We start from the raw sequence: 16,257 nt of genomic DNA, 5'->3' as shown, positions 1-16,257 counted from the left end.
TAAAAAATATTTAACAGAAATACAAAATAAGTTTCTTATAATAATAATGGTAAATAACTAACACACAATTATGACTAGGGCAAAATTAAAACAACCAGGTCAAAGAAAATTATAAGGTTAGGTTAAGAGACACGAGCTTATGGTCATGACATTTAATTTGTAGTTATTTAGAACTTCAGATAGATGGTTTCTCATAAAATCCAAACCCAAGCAAATCACACTAAAATCCCTACAACAAAAATAGAATAAAATCCCATAAAATAAAAAACTATATGTTCTATATGTATCGATCTATGGTTTATTAGAGGAGAAGAGAAAGAAAATTATTTGTGCCTATAATTTTGTTATTGTTGTGCAGACAAATTTTTAAAACTTGAGTTAAGGACAATAATTCAACGGTAGTAAAAAGAATTATTATTTAATGACGATGGGGTAAAAAATATATTGGTTGAATGACATCTATATAAAACTACTATTGAAGATGTATATTATTAAAATTAAAAATTTATTTATCATTTATTAATAATTTAAATGGTGTGAGATTATTTTATTATTATTATGAACTATTTGAAAAAATGCACATCACGTGGTAATAAAGAAAACATCCATATAGTGCAATTGATCAAGAATGTGAACAAAAAAGATACAAAAATAAAATAATACGGGCCTAGTCAATTCTGAGAATATAGTGGAGGGAGATTATGGGCCAACCAACATAAAAAAGTCCAATAAATAAACGGTAAGAAGAACCCCAAACCTTATGTTCAAAATTTCCGGCCGAAGAATAGCGATATTTATCTTCCGCAAATTATCAGCGTACTGTTGCTCAAATCTGTTACGAGGAATCTACCGGTGATTGAATTCCTATCCATTAATTAAACTCAATCATTCAGCATAAACAAAAATTCTCAGAAATTCCAACTCTCTTGTTACTGAAACAATTCTACAGGAGTATTCACTGAACTCTCTATTTATTATAATATATAATAAATCGCCCGATTTATTGTAGAAACTAAATCATGTTGATCAAAAAGAAGAGAAACAACACTTGTAGACGAGAAAGAAGCATGGAGAACAAGATGCTCTATCTACCTCTGGAATTAACAAATCAAATTCTTCTAATGTTATCGGTGAAGGATCTTACACGTTTCAAATCGGTTTGTAAGTCATGGTTTTCTCCTATCTCTAATCCTCACTTTGCAAAATCACATTTTGATCTTGCCGCTGCACCTACTCATAGAATTCTTTGCATACCAACTTCAGTTCATGAAACTAAATCCATAGATTTAGAAGCGTCGTTTAGAGATAATTCTTCATCTGTTTCATTGAATCGTAATTTCAAGCTTCCTGAATCTGATTTTAATGTTGAAATTAAAGATTCGTGTAGAGGGTTTATATTTTTGCACTCTCCTTCAAGCAACTATATATGGAATCCATCCACTGGAGTTCATAAACAAATACCGTTGTCTCCTTTTGAATTCGATTTAGATCCCAAATGTTATTGTTATCTATATGGTTTTGGGTATGACAATTCAAAAGATGACTACTTGGTGGTTTCAATGTCCTATGATCCACTGGCAGATATTATTTCATCACACTTGGAGTTTTTCTCATTGAAAGCTAATAAGTGGAAAGAAATTGAGGGTGATTTCCCTTATATGAATGTTTATCATGACCCTAAAGTAGGGTTGTTCTTCAATGAGGCGATTCACTGGTTCGCTTGTTTCACTTGTCCTGAAGATTTAATAATGGATGTTATTGTTGTCTTTGATTTAGTGGAAAGGAAACTTATAGAGATGCCTATGCCAGATGGTTTTATGCATGAAGCTAAAGATTGTGATTTTTGGGTATTTGGAGGATTTTTGAGTATATGGGCTAAGAAGCATGATTCAATTGAAATATGGGTGATGAAAGAATACAAAGTGCATTCGTCTTGGACTAAGACTCTTGTTCTGTCTATTGATGATGGCGCCCCCACTCAATACTTTTCACCGAAATGTTGTACAAAAAATGGTTATATTATTGGAACATATGATGGTACTCATTTGATGAAGTGTAGTGACAAAGGGCAGATGCTAGAGTATATTTCCTATGACCATCCACATGGGTCCCAAGTAGCAATGTATACCGAGTCTCTGCTTTCACCCCTTGTGACAAAGAGCAAGCTCAAGAGGATGACTCGAACAAGAAGATTGAGAATGTGAAATATTCTCCTTCACAATTTTATTGACATTTATTTGTATTATGAGCTCTTTTTGGCTACATTTGTAAGATAATGTGTCTTTGACTGTATTTTTTATATGAGCCAGTCTGCCATATGAGCTGATGAAATATGACACGAGCTGTTTATTTATCAACTATTTATCAACTAAATTGAGCTGATATGGAATGAAGTACAGTTTAAGCGGTTTTTCGTCAGTTTCTAGATCCATCTTTTCCTTTTTGTTGTTGTTGTTGTTGACTTGTTTTATGGCCAATTCCTCTATATGTGGTGTGTTTGTGTGGGTGGGTACTAGGTATAGTATAAATAAGTAGTAGTCGATTATTACAATTAGAGAAACAAACAATTATTGTGTGGTTTTCAATGTTATCACTTAAAATATTAGTATTTGTTTTTATCTCATTTTCTGTTTACCGTGTCAACTAATACTTCAATCAAAATCTATGCTTTATCTATATATCAACATAAATATATTCCTCAAGAGAAACATAATGATATTCTCACAAATTCACTTTCACTTTCTATACTATTATATGTTTATTTATTGTTCTGTTGGAGGGTGCTGGTGTCTTATAAAATGTTGTAGCAGTTTTTTAATTGTGATGGTTTTATTGACGGTGGATGGATGATGAGATAAAATGGGTCTAGTTCCGGCATCATATCCCTAGGCAGCGGATCCCTCATACTTAGAAAATTCAACTGCCTTACTTGAAGGCTGAAGCTGGATTGATCACCTTTGAACACGTTCTTTAATTGGTCATCACAATAACATTTTGGGAGGGGGTCATAAATCATTTGAGTTTTGATTGTTTTAATTTTAACATATTTCACATGGCTACTTTGGTCATCATACATGAGAGTGGATTTCTGATGGATAAGGGATATGTGAGATAGAAGTCTCTGGTATTAATTAAATGATGAGATTTCTGTTTTGTAATATGAATTTATGTTAATTGCAAGAAAGCATGGAAATGATAACAATTAGTCCTGGTGACTTACACCCCATGAATCTGATTCATTTAAGCATAATTTTTTTATAATCTGCATTACAATTATCATAAAATATGGTTTTATGTTCAATTTGTGTTTTGAAGAGTATGGAAGTTGTTGATGATGCGTGCAAATCGGTTACCCATCACTGCAATTATTTTTGCAAATATCTAGTTGTTCCGTTTCAGGTACAAGTGACATAATTCAACTAGTTTTTGAGTTCTGCTGCTAGTGCTCAAGATTATGGTGCTGCTCTATGTTTTTTAACAAGAGACTATTGGTGAAGAGGTATACAAGTTCTTGAAATTTGTCCTCTTTTGTTTTCCTGTTATTTTTTTAGTCATGACATATTTAAGAATCACTTGCCTTATAATCAAAATGAAGAGTATAGCCTCTTGCTATTGGCTGCAGTGAAGTTTTACACTTGAGTTGTACACTTGAGCGGTGAATTTGGGATGATTTAACTATGTAGGAACTTTTATTGCAGGTAGTTGCTGCTACTAGTCTACGCTGTACATCCACCTCTGAATCATTCTTGTGATGGTGTAAATATGGCAGCGACAGTAAATGTGCACACTCTAGGCCAAATTTAATTTTAAAAGGGTAAATGCTCACATTGGTGCTTAAAATAGGAGGACTATATTAATCTAGTAGCACACCTATTTTTAATATGTTTATTGGAAATGTAATGTTGACAGCTTTGTTTGTGTTATTCACTGTTATTTATGTTTGTGTAATTGGATTGAGTTCTAATGTATGTTGTGGTCACTTGCCTAAAATTGTTTTGTATTGTAATTTATTTAATTAGTCTAAGGATATTGATCAAGATCAAAATCACAACTAAATGACTCTAACTTTGATCATAGCCACATACTTCAATGTATTTTTATGCTATTCTCTAATTTCGGTAGACTCTAATAACTTTGGTCATTGTCATTTCTCTGATTCAAACCTGTGATTTACCATGCTTAATAACATGGTTTTGTTTGCTGGTTATACCACGATTACAATGTAAGTAGTAACTAACTTTGTAATTCCATGAAGCCGCATATACTCCACTTGAAGTTCTCTCTCGGTAATTGTATTATAGGTGTTTGTGCAAAAGTTTTCCTTCCTTCCATCTTAGAAACTGACACGCCCAGTGTCATTTAAATAATAATAGTAATAATAAAAATAACTATCACACCCACATTTATTCTCATTCTATATCACTAATATCCAACTAACGTTTTTCATCTTCTTCTCCTCTTTCTTCTTTCTCTCTCGGCTAAGACAACCAACTCTTTTTTTTTTTCTTTCATTTTCTTTGCTTTTTCTCATTCTAAAATACTTAAACCCTCAACCTTTAGAATGAATTTAACATCCCAAGAACATAATTTCTCATACTCCTACAAATTCTCTTGATTAGGATTTTGGGTTAGAGTTTGTCTTCTAATGAAGGAGAAGAATACCCATATCCTAAGAGTTATTTATTGAGACTTTTTGAAGTTAATACACAACTCTAATGTTAGTATGAATATCTATAAAATGTTGTTTTGATTAAAAATATTATTTTGTGGTTAGAATAGATTTAAATGATTTTATGGTTTTCTAGAATTAGTTAAACTCTAAAATAATTTTTCTAAAGTTTTGAGAATATTTTTTATTTTATTTTTTACTTAAATTTGTCAGCTGAGGTTCTGCCTGCTACTCTGAGAGTTGTTGGAAAACAAACTTAGGCTATTCTCCATAGTTGTGAGTTGACGACGGTCATCGTCATATATTTTTATAATGCTATGATTATTATTTTACTCATTTTCTATGTTAAAGTATTTATTTAAAAATTTGAGAAACACAACATTTTAATTTTATCTCAATTTCGTCATTTATTTATTTTAATGGTTTTTGTTATATAGTATGTTATTAGTTTGATTTACGATTTACGTATGAGTTGAAGTATTTAAATATCGAATTGTTATGCGATTGAATATGTTTTCCATGAACTACAATGAAATCATAGATGATTTTAAATTAGGAAGAGTTACCCGTTAGATGGAGCTGCCCCTATGAGAAATGTCATCTGTAGGAGGAGAGAGCTATCAACGAGATGTAAGCTCTCTAATTGATGTTTGATGATGCATTGTAGGATTGAGATGAGATGACTATCCGTTAGATGAAGCCACCCCTAAGGAAAGATCGCCCTTAGGAGGAAATGACTATCAGTGACATGAAGCCACCTCTTGGTTCTCAAGAATTTGTATTTTTGTTTGTTTGATTTTTATGATGATTTTAATGTTATTCATTTTGATTTTGCTTTGCTATTAATTGAATTTTTAATATTTATATCAGAACAACTAAATTATAAGTTTAATGATTTTATTATCCGCATAACATAATCGCCACAAGATTGTAAAAGAGTTATTTGTGCCTTTTTGTATTTTCCTTCTATTTAATGGTGGTTGTTGTCTCCTCACTAAGTCTCTGTAACTTACCCCTTCATGTTGAGTCCTGATGTAATTTGCAGCTATTTTTAATCTAGAAAGTCTTTTTGAGAGACGTACTGAATATTTAAATTTTACTCTTTAGAATTATGACTGAATTGAAAGTTAAACAGAAATTTTATAAATTTGGTAACGTTGAAGTTACAAAGGGCATTGTCGAAATGTCGAGAAAAATTATATATTGTTTTGAAATGATTATTGAGAACTAATTAGTCACTTAATTGTTAAGTTAGTTGATAGGTTTGTCAGACTAAGAGTATAGATTGTACGGGCATTTAGTTTTTGGGTCGCAACAGGAACTATAATTTAAGATTAGTTAGCAATTTTTTAGTAAAAAAAAAGTAAACTTCAGGACTTGTAAAACTTAATGATATAAGGATGAAAAATTGAGAGATATTGAAAGAAATAAATTTTTGTCAATCTTTTTAAACATAAATTTGCTGCATTTTGGAGAAAGCTTATGCAATTTCGAAAATTATATAGTACTGCATCTACAGAAGACTTGGAATTTGGATCGTAATAATTGACGCATCAAATGTTGCAAAATGCAGCAGCCTAAACACTCCTTGTGTGAAAAAAGTATGCATTTCACACTTTCTATTGCTTAACCTACCTGTTGGTATGGGTTGAAAGGAAATAAAAAATCTGTTGATGACGATCAATACCTCACTTGGCATTTCACACTGCTTTATTGCCAATAAAATTTAAACCATAATGCCACTTATCCAACTCTTTTTTGGGTAAGATTTAGATTTTAGTTGAAAAGGAATAGATAAATTAAAACTAAGAACCATGTTGTTTATCCAACAACAAAATGATTGTTTCGCTCTTTGTAAATTTTCATTTAGAATCACATATGGATAGAGCCATATTTTTTTTTTTTTGTTAATATGAAATAGAAGCTGTTAGATAGATGTAAGAGTCCAAATTCAATAGTAGTGTATAAGGTGTCCCAAACTGTTTTTAAGAATTAAATTTGACAAGTTGATACATAGTTACATACTGCAAAGTGTTGACTATGCAAACAAGAGAGACATTTTAGATAAGAGGTTAAAATTGGGTCTGTTATGGTATATGAAGAACTATGGGGTGAACACTTGATTTCACATAGCTCCTTATGTGGTGGAGGTGGATGTGGTCTTTACAGAGTCTTTGCTTTCACTCCCTGGTGGTGACAGTGAGCAAGCTTAAGAAGATAACACAAACAAGAAGGATGAGGTATTGAAATATTCATGCTTTTAATTTGGAGTAGGACAATTGACACATCAAGTGTTGCAAAATGCTAAAGAGAAAAAAAAGTAAACCATAGCTATATCAATATATTCTTGCATACTTAAGCTTGGCTGCATAAGGACTGGGGTGGTTAAGTTTAACTATGTGTCGCTAGACTTTGGCATCACCATTATTAGTAGAGCTTCCATGTGCTGATTTTCCTGGGGCTGTTGCCCCCTAGTTTATTTTCCTGTTTTTTGTTTGTATGGCCTCGGCTTTTTGCCCTTCACAAAAAAAAAATAAAAAAAACCACAACATGCATCTACATACTAGAACTAATGTATACGTTACAACACGTGTATAAGGTAGTGAAATCAAAGTAAAAAAGTATTTATACGACTGAGATCCTTTGAAGTTCATTTAGAGGACAGGGTCCTTGTCGTGATTTTTATGTATGTAGTATGCACTCTTCTATTTTACAATATCAATTATGTCTTTGGTGTGTTTATTTTTCAGTGTAAAAAGGAAGAGAGTTTAAGAAAAAAAATACAGTTTACAAAGGTGATGTAAATTGAAGAGGAGGGTATTAATTTTTAAACTATTAGTTATATACAGGGGTTACAATTAGATCTAGATTCAACGGGTATTATAGTAGCCTCTCTATCCCGCACTTATATAAATATTATTTATTTATTTATTTATTATATTAATGTTTAAATTAATTAATTGTTTTTTTTTTTATATTTTAACATTTATTAATATTATTGAACTACTACAATATTTATAATTGAAAGATAAACGTTTGTAAACTTTTAAAAAATTTGATTATGATAAATAGGTAAATAATTGTGACTTTATAACTAAAAGTTATATCTTATTTAGCGTGACTTTATAATTATATCTACAACTTCCCATCAATTGTTTTTACAAATCTCGAATAATATTGTCGTAAGACTTACAACTTCATAAAATATTATTATGGATATTTGAACATGTATTGTAACGAATTTCATTTGAAATATTTTGAGTTAAAAAATATTTTAATTTATAAACTTTATGATTGGATTTAAATATTTAGATAACTTTTAAATTTAATTACAATAATATCATTGATTTATCGATTTATTTTAATTAAAACGTAAGTAATAATAAAAGATAGTTGATATCTAAAACGGCACGAATACGAGTATGAATATTTTTAATATTTTTTTAAAATCACAAATATTATAATACTATACTCAATCTTTACCCATTGTCATCTATGCATAAATAAAAGAAAACATGTTTTTTTTAGTATGAATTTCATTAGATTTGTGGTCTATTTTATTTTCAAGTGGAAGTTTCTATGGCATCCCTATGAATAAGACATGATTGACTATTAATTGTTAAACTCTTAGTCATAGGCGTAAGGAAAACAGTTTTTTTAATATGAGTTTGATTAGACTTGTGGTCTATTTTATTTTCAAGTGGAAGTTTCTTTGACATCCCAATGAATAATAATAATCATACATGGTTGGCTGTGGTTTGCAGACGACAAAAAGAGCTGGCTGCCTACTAATTTTCATTATAATAACCCAAAACTAAAACTATAAAACTAAAAAGTAAAACAAAAATATAAATTTAAATATATTTTTTATTTATATAAATATATCATTTTTTTAGTTGCAGTTCTTATAATTTTTTCTTTTTAGATTTCAATTTTGTAATATTAATTTTTTTTTTCTTTTCTTAACGTTGGTTAAATAATAAAAGAAACGTAGATCAAATATTTAAATATGTTTTAAATATCTGTAAATATAACAGTTGTCAATTTTAGTTTCTAAAAAATCTTTTCTTTGAATTTCATCTCTATAATATTCAAAAACTTTATTTTTTGTTAAAACTTTATTTCTTATCCTTAACACTAAATTGACATTACAAAAACGTGAGCTGACAAATAGTGAAAAACATAAACCAATGTAGCACTCAAATGAAATATTAATTTAAATATTAAAATAATATGTATATACTTATTTTTATTTTTTATTTAAATATTATTCGGTTAAATTTGTTTAACGTCCATTTAACGTTAATGACTAAAAATAAAGTTTTTAAATATTAATGGGATGAAATCCAAACAAATATTTTTCAGATACTAAAATTGAAAATTGTTATATTTATAAGATCAAAAATATATTTAAATATTTGATCTATGTTTTCTTTATCAATTAACGTTTTCTGTAACGTTCATTCAAAAAATAATTTTTTTTATATTACATAAATAAAATCTAAACAAAAAAATTAACATAAACTAAAATAAAAGACTTTTATATTTAAATGAAAAAAAAAAACATATTTAAACCGAAGAAAAACTTCAAAGTACATTCTTAATTCTCTTGTTTTATATAAGTGATTCCTTACTTAGCGGGTAAGTATGAAAAGGACATGGAAAATATGTGTTCACAGTATTTTACATATAGAAAAATGCTTCAATGGAAACAATTCATAAGAAGTAAAAGAGTCAGTGAAAGTAAGATACATATTAAAATTAAAAATTAAAAAACTCCAAAAAGATTACAATTTAACAGAATTATACCAAAACTCCCGATATATATTAAAATTAAAAAAGATTACAATTTAACAGAATTATACCAAAACTCCAAAAAACAGTCGACCAGCAACTGCCTCAAAATATTAGGATATCTATAATTAAATAAAGTGAATGCAGTATTTGTTTATATACGAGAACAAAAAATACTAGTTGTAATATTTGCGTATATATGGGAACAAAATATACTAGCAGTATTTTTTTTCTTATATTAAACACCGATGTCGTAACCAAATTTATTTTATAAATTTATTTTAGTTAAAATAAATTAATATAAAATAATTTATATTTTAAATACATTTATATAAAAATAAATCAAATAATAAATTTATAGTTTAAATTCCAAAAATTATAAGTTTTAATTTCAAATTAGAATCAATTTTATAAAATGAAAATTGATTCTATCAAAATATCCAAACATCTCAAAATAAATATTACAGCAGTCCAAATGGGTATTACCGTATTAGCATTTTGAAGCTTGCAAGTTGCAATCCCTCAATCGTTTTAGATCATCAATCAAGACCGTTAAATTTTTGTAAGATGAACCACCTTCCTGAGCCGCCTCTTTTGCCTTATCACCAAACTCTCGCGCACGCCGTCTGATTTCCTGCGCATCATCACCACCGTCCATTAATCTCCTCAGAGCCTTCTCTATACTCTCCCCACTGACCAACTTCTCTCTCTCCCCATAACCACTATTGCTCCACTCCCCTGCACCCACCTCCACCCCAATCCCCCGCACCTGCGTTATCAACTTCTCATTGTAAAATTGTTCACCATGCACCGGCCACGTAATCATCGGAATCCCCGCACTAACCGCCTCCACAATAGAATTCCACCCACAATGCGTCATAAACGCACCCACAGCAGGATGGCTCAAAATCAATACCTGTGGGGCCCATCCCCTAACTATCAAACCTTTCTCACTGTTTCTCTCTTCGAATCCCTTCGGCAACCACTTTTCTTTCTCTTCTTCGCTTTCGTATTCTTTCCCTTTCTTCTCAGGAACTACCCACACGAATTCGTAACCCGATGCTTCAATCCCGCACGCAATCTCATATAACTGTTTATCAGGAAAATGGCACAGACTTCCGAAACCTATGTATATCACTGAGTTAACTCGTTTCGAATTGAGCCAACTCAGACACTCATGCACGCTCACCACACTCTCTTCTCCCCTCTCTGCTTTCTCTTGATCCGTTTTACGAATAAGAGAAGCTGGACCGAGATGCCACGCTTTGTGACCAGTGGTTTTCTCGTAGTGCTTAATGTACTCTTCACCGTCGAGTTCAACGAAATTGTTGACGACGATTCCGTTACTTTTGAAAACTGTTTCAAACAACGTTACCAATAACTCGTGCATTTTCTTTGGCGGTGCTGCGTTCATGGAAATTGGATGAGGTAGATCGTGAATGAGAAAAGAAGCAGAGTCATAGTGTGAGTTTGCTTTAACAGATTCAATGGCGCAGATAGCAAAGAGAGAGAAACCGTTGAAGGCGAGTCTTGTGATACGAAGCTTGTTTGCAAGTTCATCTACCCACGGGAACAAGAAATCTGCTACGATGCAATCAGGTGGGTGCTGTTCGACGAAGTGTTGGATGGGTGGTCGGAGTAGAGTGGTTGCATGGTAGATCTTGGTTAGGTTGTCGAGGTTTGTGGCGGCGGAGAGATTTTCGACGCCATCGGGGAGGCCGACTTCTTGAGAGGGAAAAGAAACGGTGTGAAGACGAAGGTTTTGGTTGAAAGAGAGGGATTTGGTAAGGATTTGGGCGTTGAAGGGAGTGGTGATGATGGTTACGTGATGACGGCGTGCAGCGAATTGAATTGCTATGTCGCATAGAGGGATCATATGACCAGGTGCTAGATATGGAATGAAGTACAGTTTAAGCGGTTTTTCTTCAATTTCTAGATCCATCTTTTCCTTTTAGGTTGTTGTTGACTTGTTTTATGGCCAATTCCTCTATATGTGGTGTGTTTGTGTGGGTGGGTACTAGGTATAATAGTATAAATAAGTAGTAGTCGATTATTACAATTAGAGAAACAAACAATTATTGTGTGGTTTTCAATGTTATCACTTAAAATATTAGTATTTGTTTTTATCTCATTTTCTGTTTACCGTGTCAACTAATACTTCAATCAAAATCTATGCTTTATCTATATATCAACATAAATATATTCCTCAAGAGAAACATAATGATATTCTCACAAATTCACTTTCACTTTCTATTACTATTATATGTTTATTTATTGTTCTGTTGGAGGGTGCTGGTGTCTTATAAAATGTTGTAGCAGTTTTTTAATTGTGATGGTTTTATTGACAGTGGATGAAGGATGAGATAAAATTGGTCTAGTTCCGGCCGGCATATCCCTAGGCAGCGGATCCAACTTCAACTGCCTTACTTGAAGGCTGAAGCTGAATTGATCACCTTTGAACACGTTCTTTAATTGGTCATCACAATAACATTTTGGGAGGGGGTCATAAATCACTTGAGTTTTGATTGTTTTAATTTTAACATATTTCACATGACTACTTTGGTCATCATACATGAGAGTGGATTTCTGATGAATAAGGGATATGTGAGGTAGATATAAGAAAACTGTTATTACCTACGGCAGATTCTTTTTTTATCCACGGAATGTCCGTAGGTAACGTAAAATTACTCACAGATTATCCACGGACACGAGTTCATAGCTATTTCGCTCGTAGGAAAATATTTACCCACGGCAAGGCAGCGGAATATGCTTATTTAAGGAATGTCTGTCGGTAGCGTGACTTACCGATTCTCCGTGGGGTAACGTTACTCATAGAGTTTCCGGGGGTACCGATGCAAATCCTTACTAATGGATAAGCCACAAATAACATTACTTATGGACAATCCATACAAAATTCTACTGATTTCTATTTATCCATGACATGTCCGCAAAAGACAAGGGTGAGTGATTAATTCAGTCAATTATATGATTACACATTAACCACTCATTTAGATAATGTTCCTATATTATAAATGTCTTAAGTAGGAGTTCCAAAATTGTAATTCACTGAAGAATTCCATTGTTTGTGAACAGATCTTAGCCAATTTTTTCACTGGAACTGAAAACCCTACAGAAGAATCTTAACTTTAACTACATAATTAAGATATAAGTAATTAAACCTGCCATAGGATTGGTGAAAAGATAGCAGCAATAGGCTCCGGTGGAGGACTTGGTGTTTCTTCCGGGAGTACATATAGTTCTAGAGGGCAACAGTTGGGATCCAAAAGGGTGCGGTCGGGAATATAATTCTTTTCGATCTTCAGGTTTGTTGCTGCACCAAAATCAACGAGTTTAATCTACCCCCGTTTAGTAACCACTAAGTTGGCTAGCTTTATATCTATGTGAACGATGCAAGTATCATGAATTTTCTTTAGAGAAGTAATTATCTGGAGCATGATATGCTTGATGATCAACGCATTTTGCCTAGAAGAGTCTACACCTTGCAAGACGCTTAAATGAAATAGTTATAAAAAGTAATTTTATGTCTATTTATATATGAAATAGAAATATGAGGCATAACACCTAACCTCAAACTTCTAAACAAGCCATTTTCCACCTTTTATGAACTGTGAGTTAGTTTTATCAACTATGAAACTTCTAAGGAAATCAACACATGTTTCATGTGCTGCTCTCGATAGCCTGTAATTGAACCATTCCTCAAACTCACCAAACTCTTCAGCCCCTTGGATTCTAGCCTTAACCTCCAGCACAATATTAAACAATAATAACTACTTAGATTATATGATGCCACTGATTGAGACTTTAAATGATGCCACTTTAAACAATAATTAGATTATATGATGCAACTGATTGACACTTTAAATAAAATGAGGTGTTAGACACTGTATATAATATATAAAGGTGTTACTCAGATTTTAACATTGATTGACACATTTCTATTCAGGCCACATTGCTCTAATTGATCATGCAATCCGGGCAGGTATTGTCCCTCAGCTTGTGATGTTTTTGGCAAGGAATGATATACTCCAACTGCAGGTATAAATCTTTTCTATCATGTTCTCTATTTTGTACTAATGGTCTGAGAAACAGCACCGTTTGCCCAATTATCCCGATTAAGCTTTATGAAGAAAAAATTGACATGAGTAATGGTGTTGCTGAAACAAATAACCAAGAAAATTGAATACAGAGCACCTATAATAAATTACCATATGTGAGCTGAATTCCTTGGTAGATTGTATGTTCACCAATAGCCATTTATCCTGCACAAAAGCGACACTTTTTGCCTGCACTCAAAGATCAAACCTTAGTCACAACTGCATATCAGTTATACATTTTCACAATATATATGCACTAGCACTACCACCCATCGGTAATCATCGGAGTTGCAAACCAATCACAACAATAATAAACCTCATCTCAAATCATAATCAAGCTATGATCAAATATCTCTTATAATGCTAACACAAGCAAAATCTTATCAATAGTACCAAACACAACAATAGTACCAAACCAAACACAACAATAGTAACAAACCAAAAGGAACTGCCATATTTCATGAATAAAAAGAATAATAGTGGAATCCTAAAAAGAATAACATCAATAGTACCAAACCAAACACAACAGAGTAGTAGCAATTGTTTGTGCAGAAACTTAAGTATGCAATAAATAAATTAAAGCATAAATAAAAATAATCCTAAATTAGAACATGGCATAGTCAAACTAGACTCGCTAGAAAAAGAATACTGATGAGAAATATTAAATTAAAACATAAATAAATTAAAGCATGAACAAATTGAAGCATAAGAGAGACCAAGGGAAGGGTTTTGCTAGTGAGAGTGAGTTTTGCGAAGTCTGTTTTTGAGAGAGAGAGAGGAAATGGTCTAAGTTATTTTTTTCTTAGAATAAATTTTTTTTGTTAGAATAAGTTTTTATTTTCGTATAAAATAAAAGAAAATAAATAATAAAATTTCACTTTTACCATACCTACGGATAATCCATAGACAATATAACATTATTTTTTTCATTTACCTACAAAAAATCAGTGGTAAAATAAAATACGAAGAAATTTTGGTAATTTAAGTTGTGTTGCATTTTTTTAAATTTTACCCACAGATATTTTTAATTTTACCTACGAATATTTTTAATTTTATCTACGGATTAACCGTGGAATCCAATCAACAAAAATTAATTTATTCAATAACAGATTTACTCACAGTTTTTCCATAGATATTAAATAATTTACCTACGAACTAAGATCGGTGGATAAATTTCCGTAGGTATACAGCTATTTTCTTGCAGTGGGTGTTTCTGGTATCAATTAAATGATGAGATTTCTGTTTTGTATTATGGTTTTATGTTCAGTTTATGTTTTGAAGTGTATGAAAGTTTTTGAGAGATTTTGATGATGCATGCAATTCGGTTACCCATCGCTGCAAATATCTAAATGTTCTGCTTCTGGTACAAGTAACTAACATAATTCAACTAGTTTTTGAGTTATGATCTTATTGTATCTAATATCCCACAAAATTATAAACGTAAAGATGTAGATTGTTTTTTTAATAAGATTATCTTAAATATTTATTTATTTTAAAATTAATTAATAATTTTTTTTTGTTTTTTTATAAGATTATCTTCAATACTCATTTACTTTAAAATCAATTACAAAAATAATAAATCAGAGTATTCGAAATTACAAAACAGAATAAACTCATAAAGTCAAAACTCTTGACGTTTTACTACCCAAACAAGTCTAACACTACTAGAAAAGTTTGACACTATACACGACTTCCTATCAAATATATAAAGGTCATCTCCAAATAACAAACATAACACAAATAAACACGCATCAAATATACAAATCAACCAAAATGCATAAAACATATTTGTTAGACTATATAAAAATGCATGATTCTGAAATATCATCGTAAAATATATGGGCTCCAAACCAATTATGAACGCACAACAATTATGTGCTTCAATCAATTATGAACGCACTATTATGCAAGATTAACCACAACTATTATAACAATGTATCATATAACATTTATTTTCTACAATTTAAGCGTGTCAAGCACAATCATTATAACAACGTATCATATAACATTTACTTTGAAGATAAGACACAAATATAACCAATACACAACATCACCTTACATTTATATCACATATAATTCAAGTAGGAAAACGAATGGAGTGATGTCTATCTTTGCTCTAAATACGTTACACATTCACAAATTAATTTACTATTTTGTTAATGTCAAAACATATCTTATCCCTAATTCCTATTTAAGATTTGGTGTTTACTTAAGGTTTTAAGACACGTCATTTCTTTATATATTTAAAAGATATAAATTCTCTCAAATTAGGAAGTACACAAACAAGTTACAAATATTTTGAGTCCATATTTGACACAAATGACTTGTTGCAAATTCAATAAAATAACAAAAGATGTCATTTTTCAAATATTTCTTTTGGACTAAAATTCTAATATAAAAAACATCAAGGATCCCTCAGACTTCCTTAGTTCACTTTCAAATATTTAATAATAAAATTGAACACACTCAACACAAATTTTATTTTAATTATTACAAAATAAATTAACAACTTTATTATAAAATTATTTTTATTTTATAAATCAACACAACATTCAAACAATTGTCACATAAAAATCACAACTCTAACGTTCTAAAAAAATAATTATTACAACAACTTTTAACCTATTTATTAATTCTGAAGACATTGTTATTTTAACATCAATAAAGTTTCTAAAATTT

At 30.9% G+C, this 16,257-nt stretch overlaps 1 protein-coding gene and 1 pseudogene across 3 annotated transcripts; one reads left to right on the top strand and one right to left on the bottom strand.

The window, feature by feature from the left end:
• Positions 1 to 747: 747 nt before the first annotated feature.
• Positions 748 to 2,418, top strand: LOC101490428 (F-box/kelch-repeat protein At3g23880-like; annotated as a pseudogene).
• Positions 2,419 to 6,611: 4,193 nt separating this feature from the next.
• On the bottom strand, positions 6,612 to 11,529 carry UGT73F5 (UDP-glucose flavonoid 3-O-glucosyltransferase 7). 3 transcript variants are annotated; one of them, XM_004508287.4, is made up of 2 exons: positions 9,950 to 11,529; positions 6,612 to 6,877 (listed from the first exon to the last, which is right to left on the bottom strand). In XM_004508287.4, exon 1 carries the CDS (start codon positions 11,403 to 11,405, stop codon positions 9,954 to 9,956), a length of 1,452 nt encoding a protein of 483 aa, XP_004508344.1. In that variant the 5' UTR covers positions 11,406 to 11,529; the 3' UTR covers positions 6,612 to 6,877; positions 9,950 to 9,953. The 3 variants fall into 3 exon arrangements, with proteins under 3 accessions (XP_004508344.1, XP_027192527.1, XP_027192526.1); XM_027336726.2 differs by having other exon boundaries at positions 6,612 to 6,856; XM_027336725.2 differs by lacking the exon at positions 6,612 to 6,877 and adding an exon at positions 6,903 to 7,187.
• Positions 11,530 to 16,257: the final 4,728 nt, after the last annotated feature.

Source organism: Cicer arietinum, chromosome 7 (genome assembly GCF_000331145.2).
Source record: "Cicer arietinum cultivar CDC Frontier isolate Library 1 chromosome 7, Cicar.CDCFrontier_v2.0, whole genome shotgun sequence".
Classification (NCBI taxonomy): Eukaryota; Viridiplantae; Streptophyta; class Magnoliopsida; order Fabales; family Fabaceae; genus Cicer; species Cicer arietinum.
Note: the sequence above shows the minus strand (reverse complement) of the source record. Positions and strands in the feature narration are given on the sequence as shown.

Coding starts and splice junctions, on each gene's coding strand:
- UGT73F5 (XM_004508287.4), bottom strand. CDS start 11,405: ATGGATCTAGAAATTGAAGAAAAACCGCTTAAACTGTACTTCATTCCA.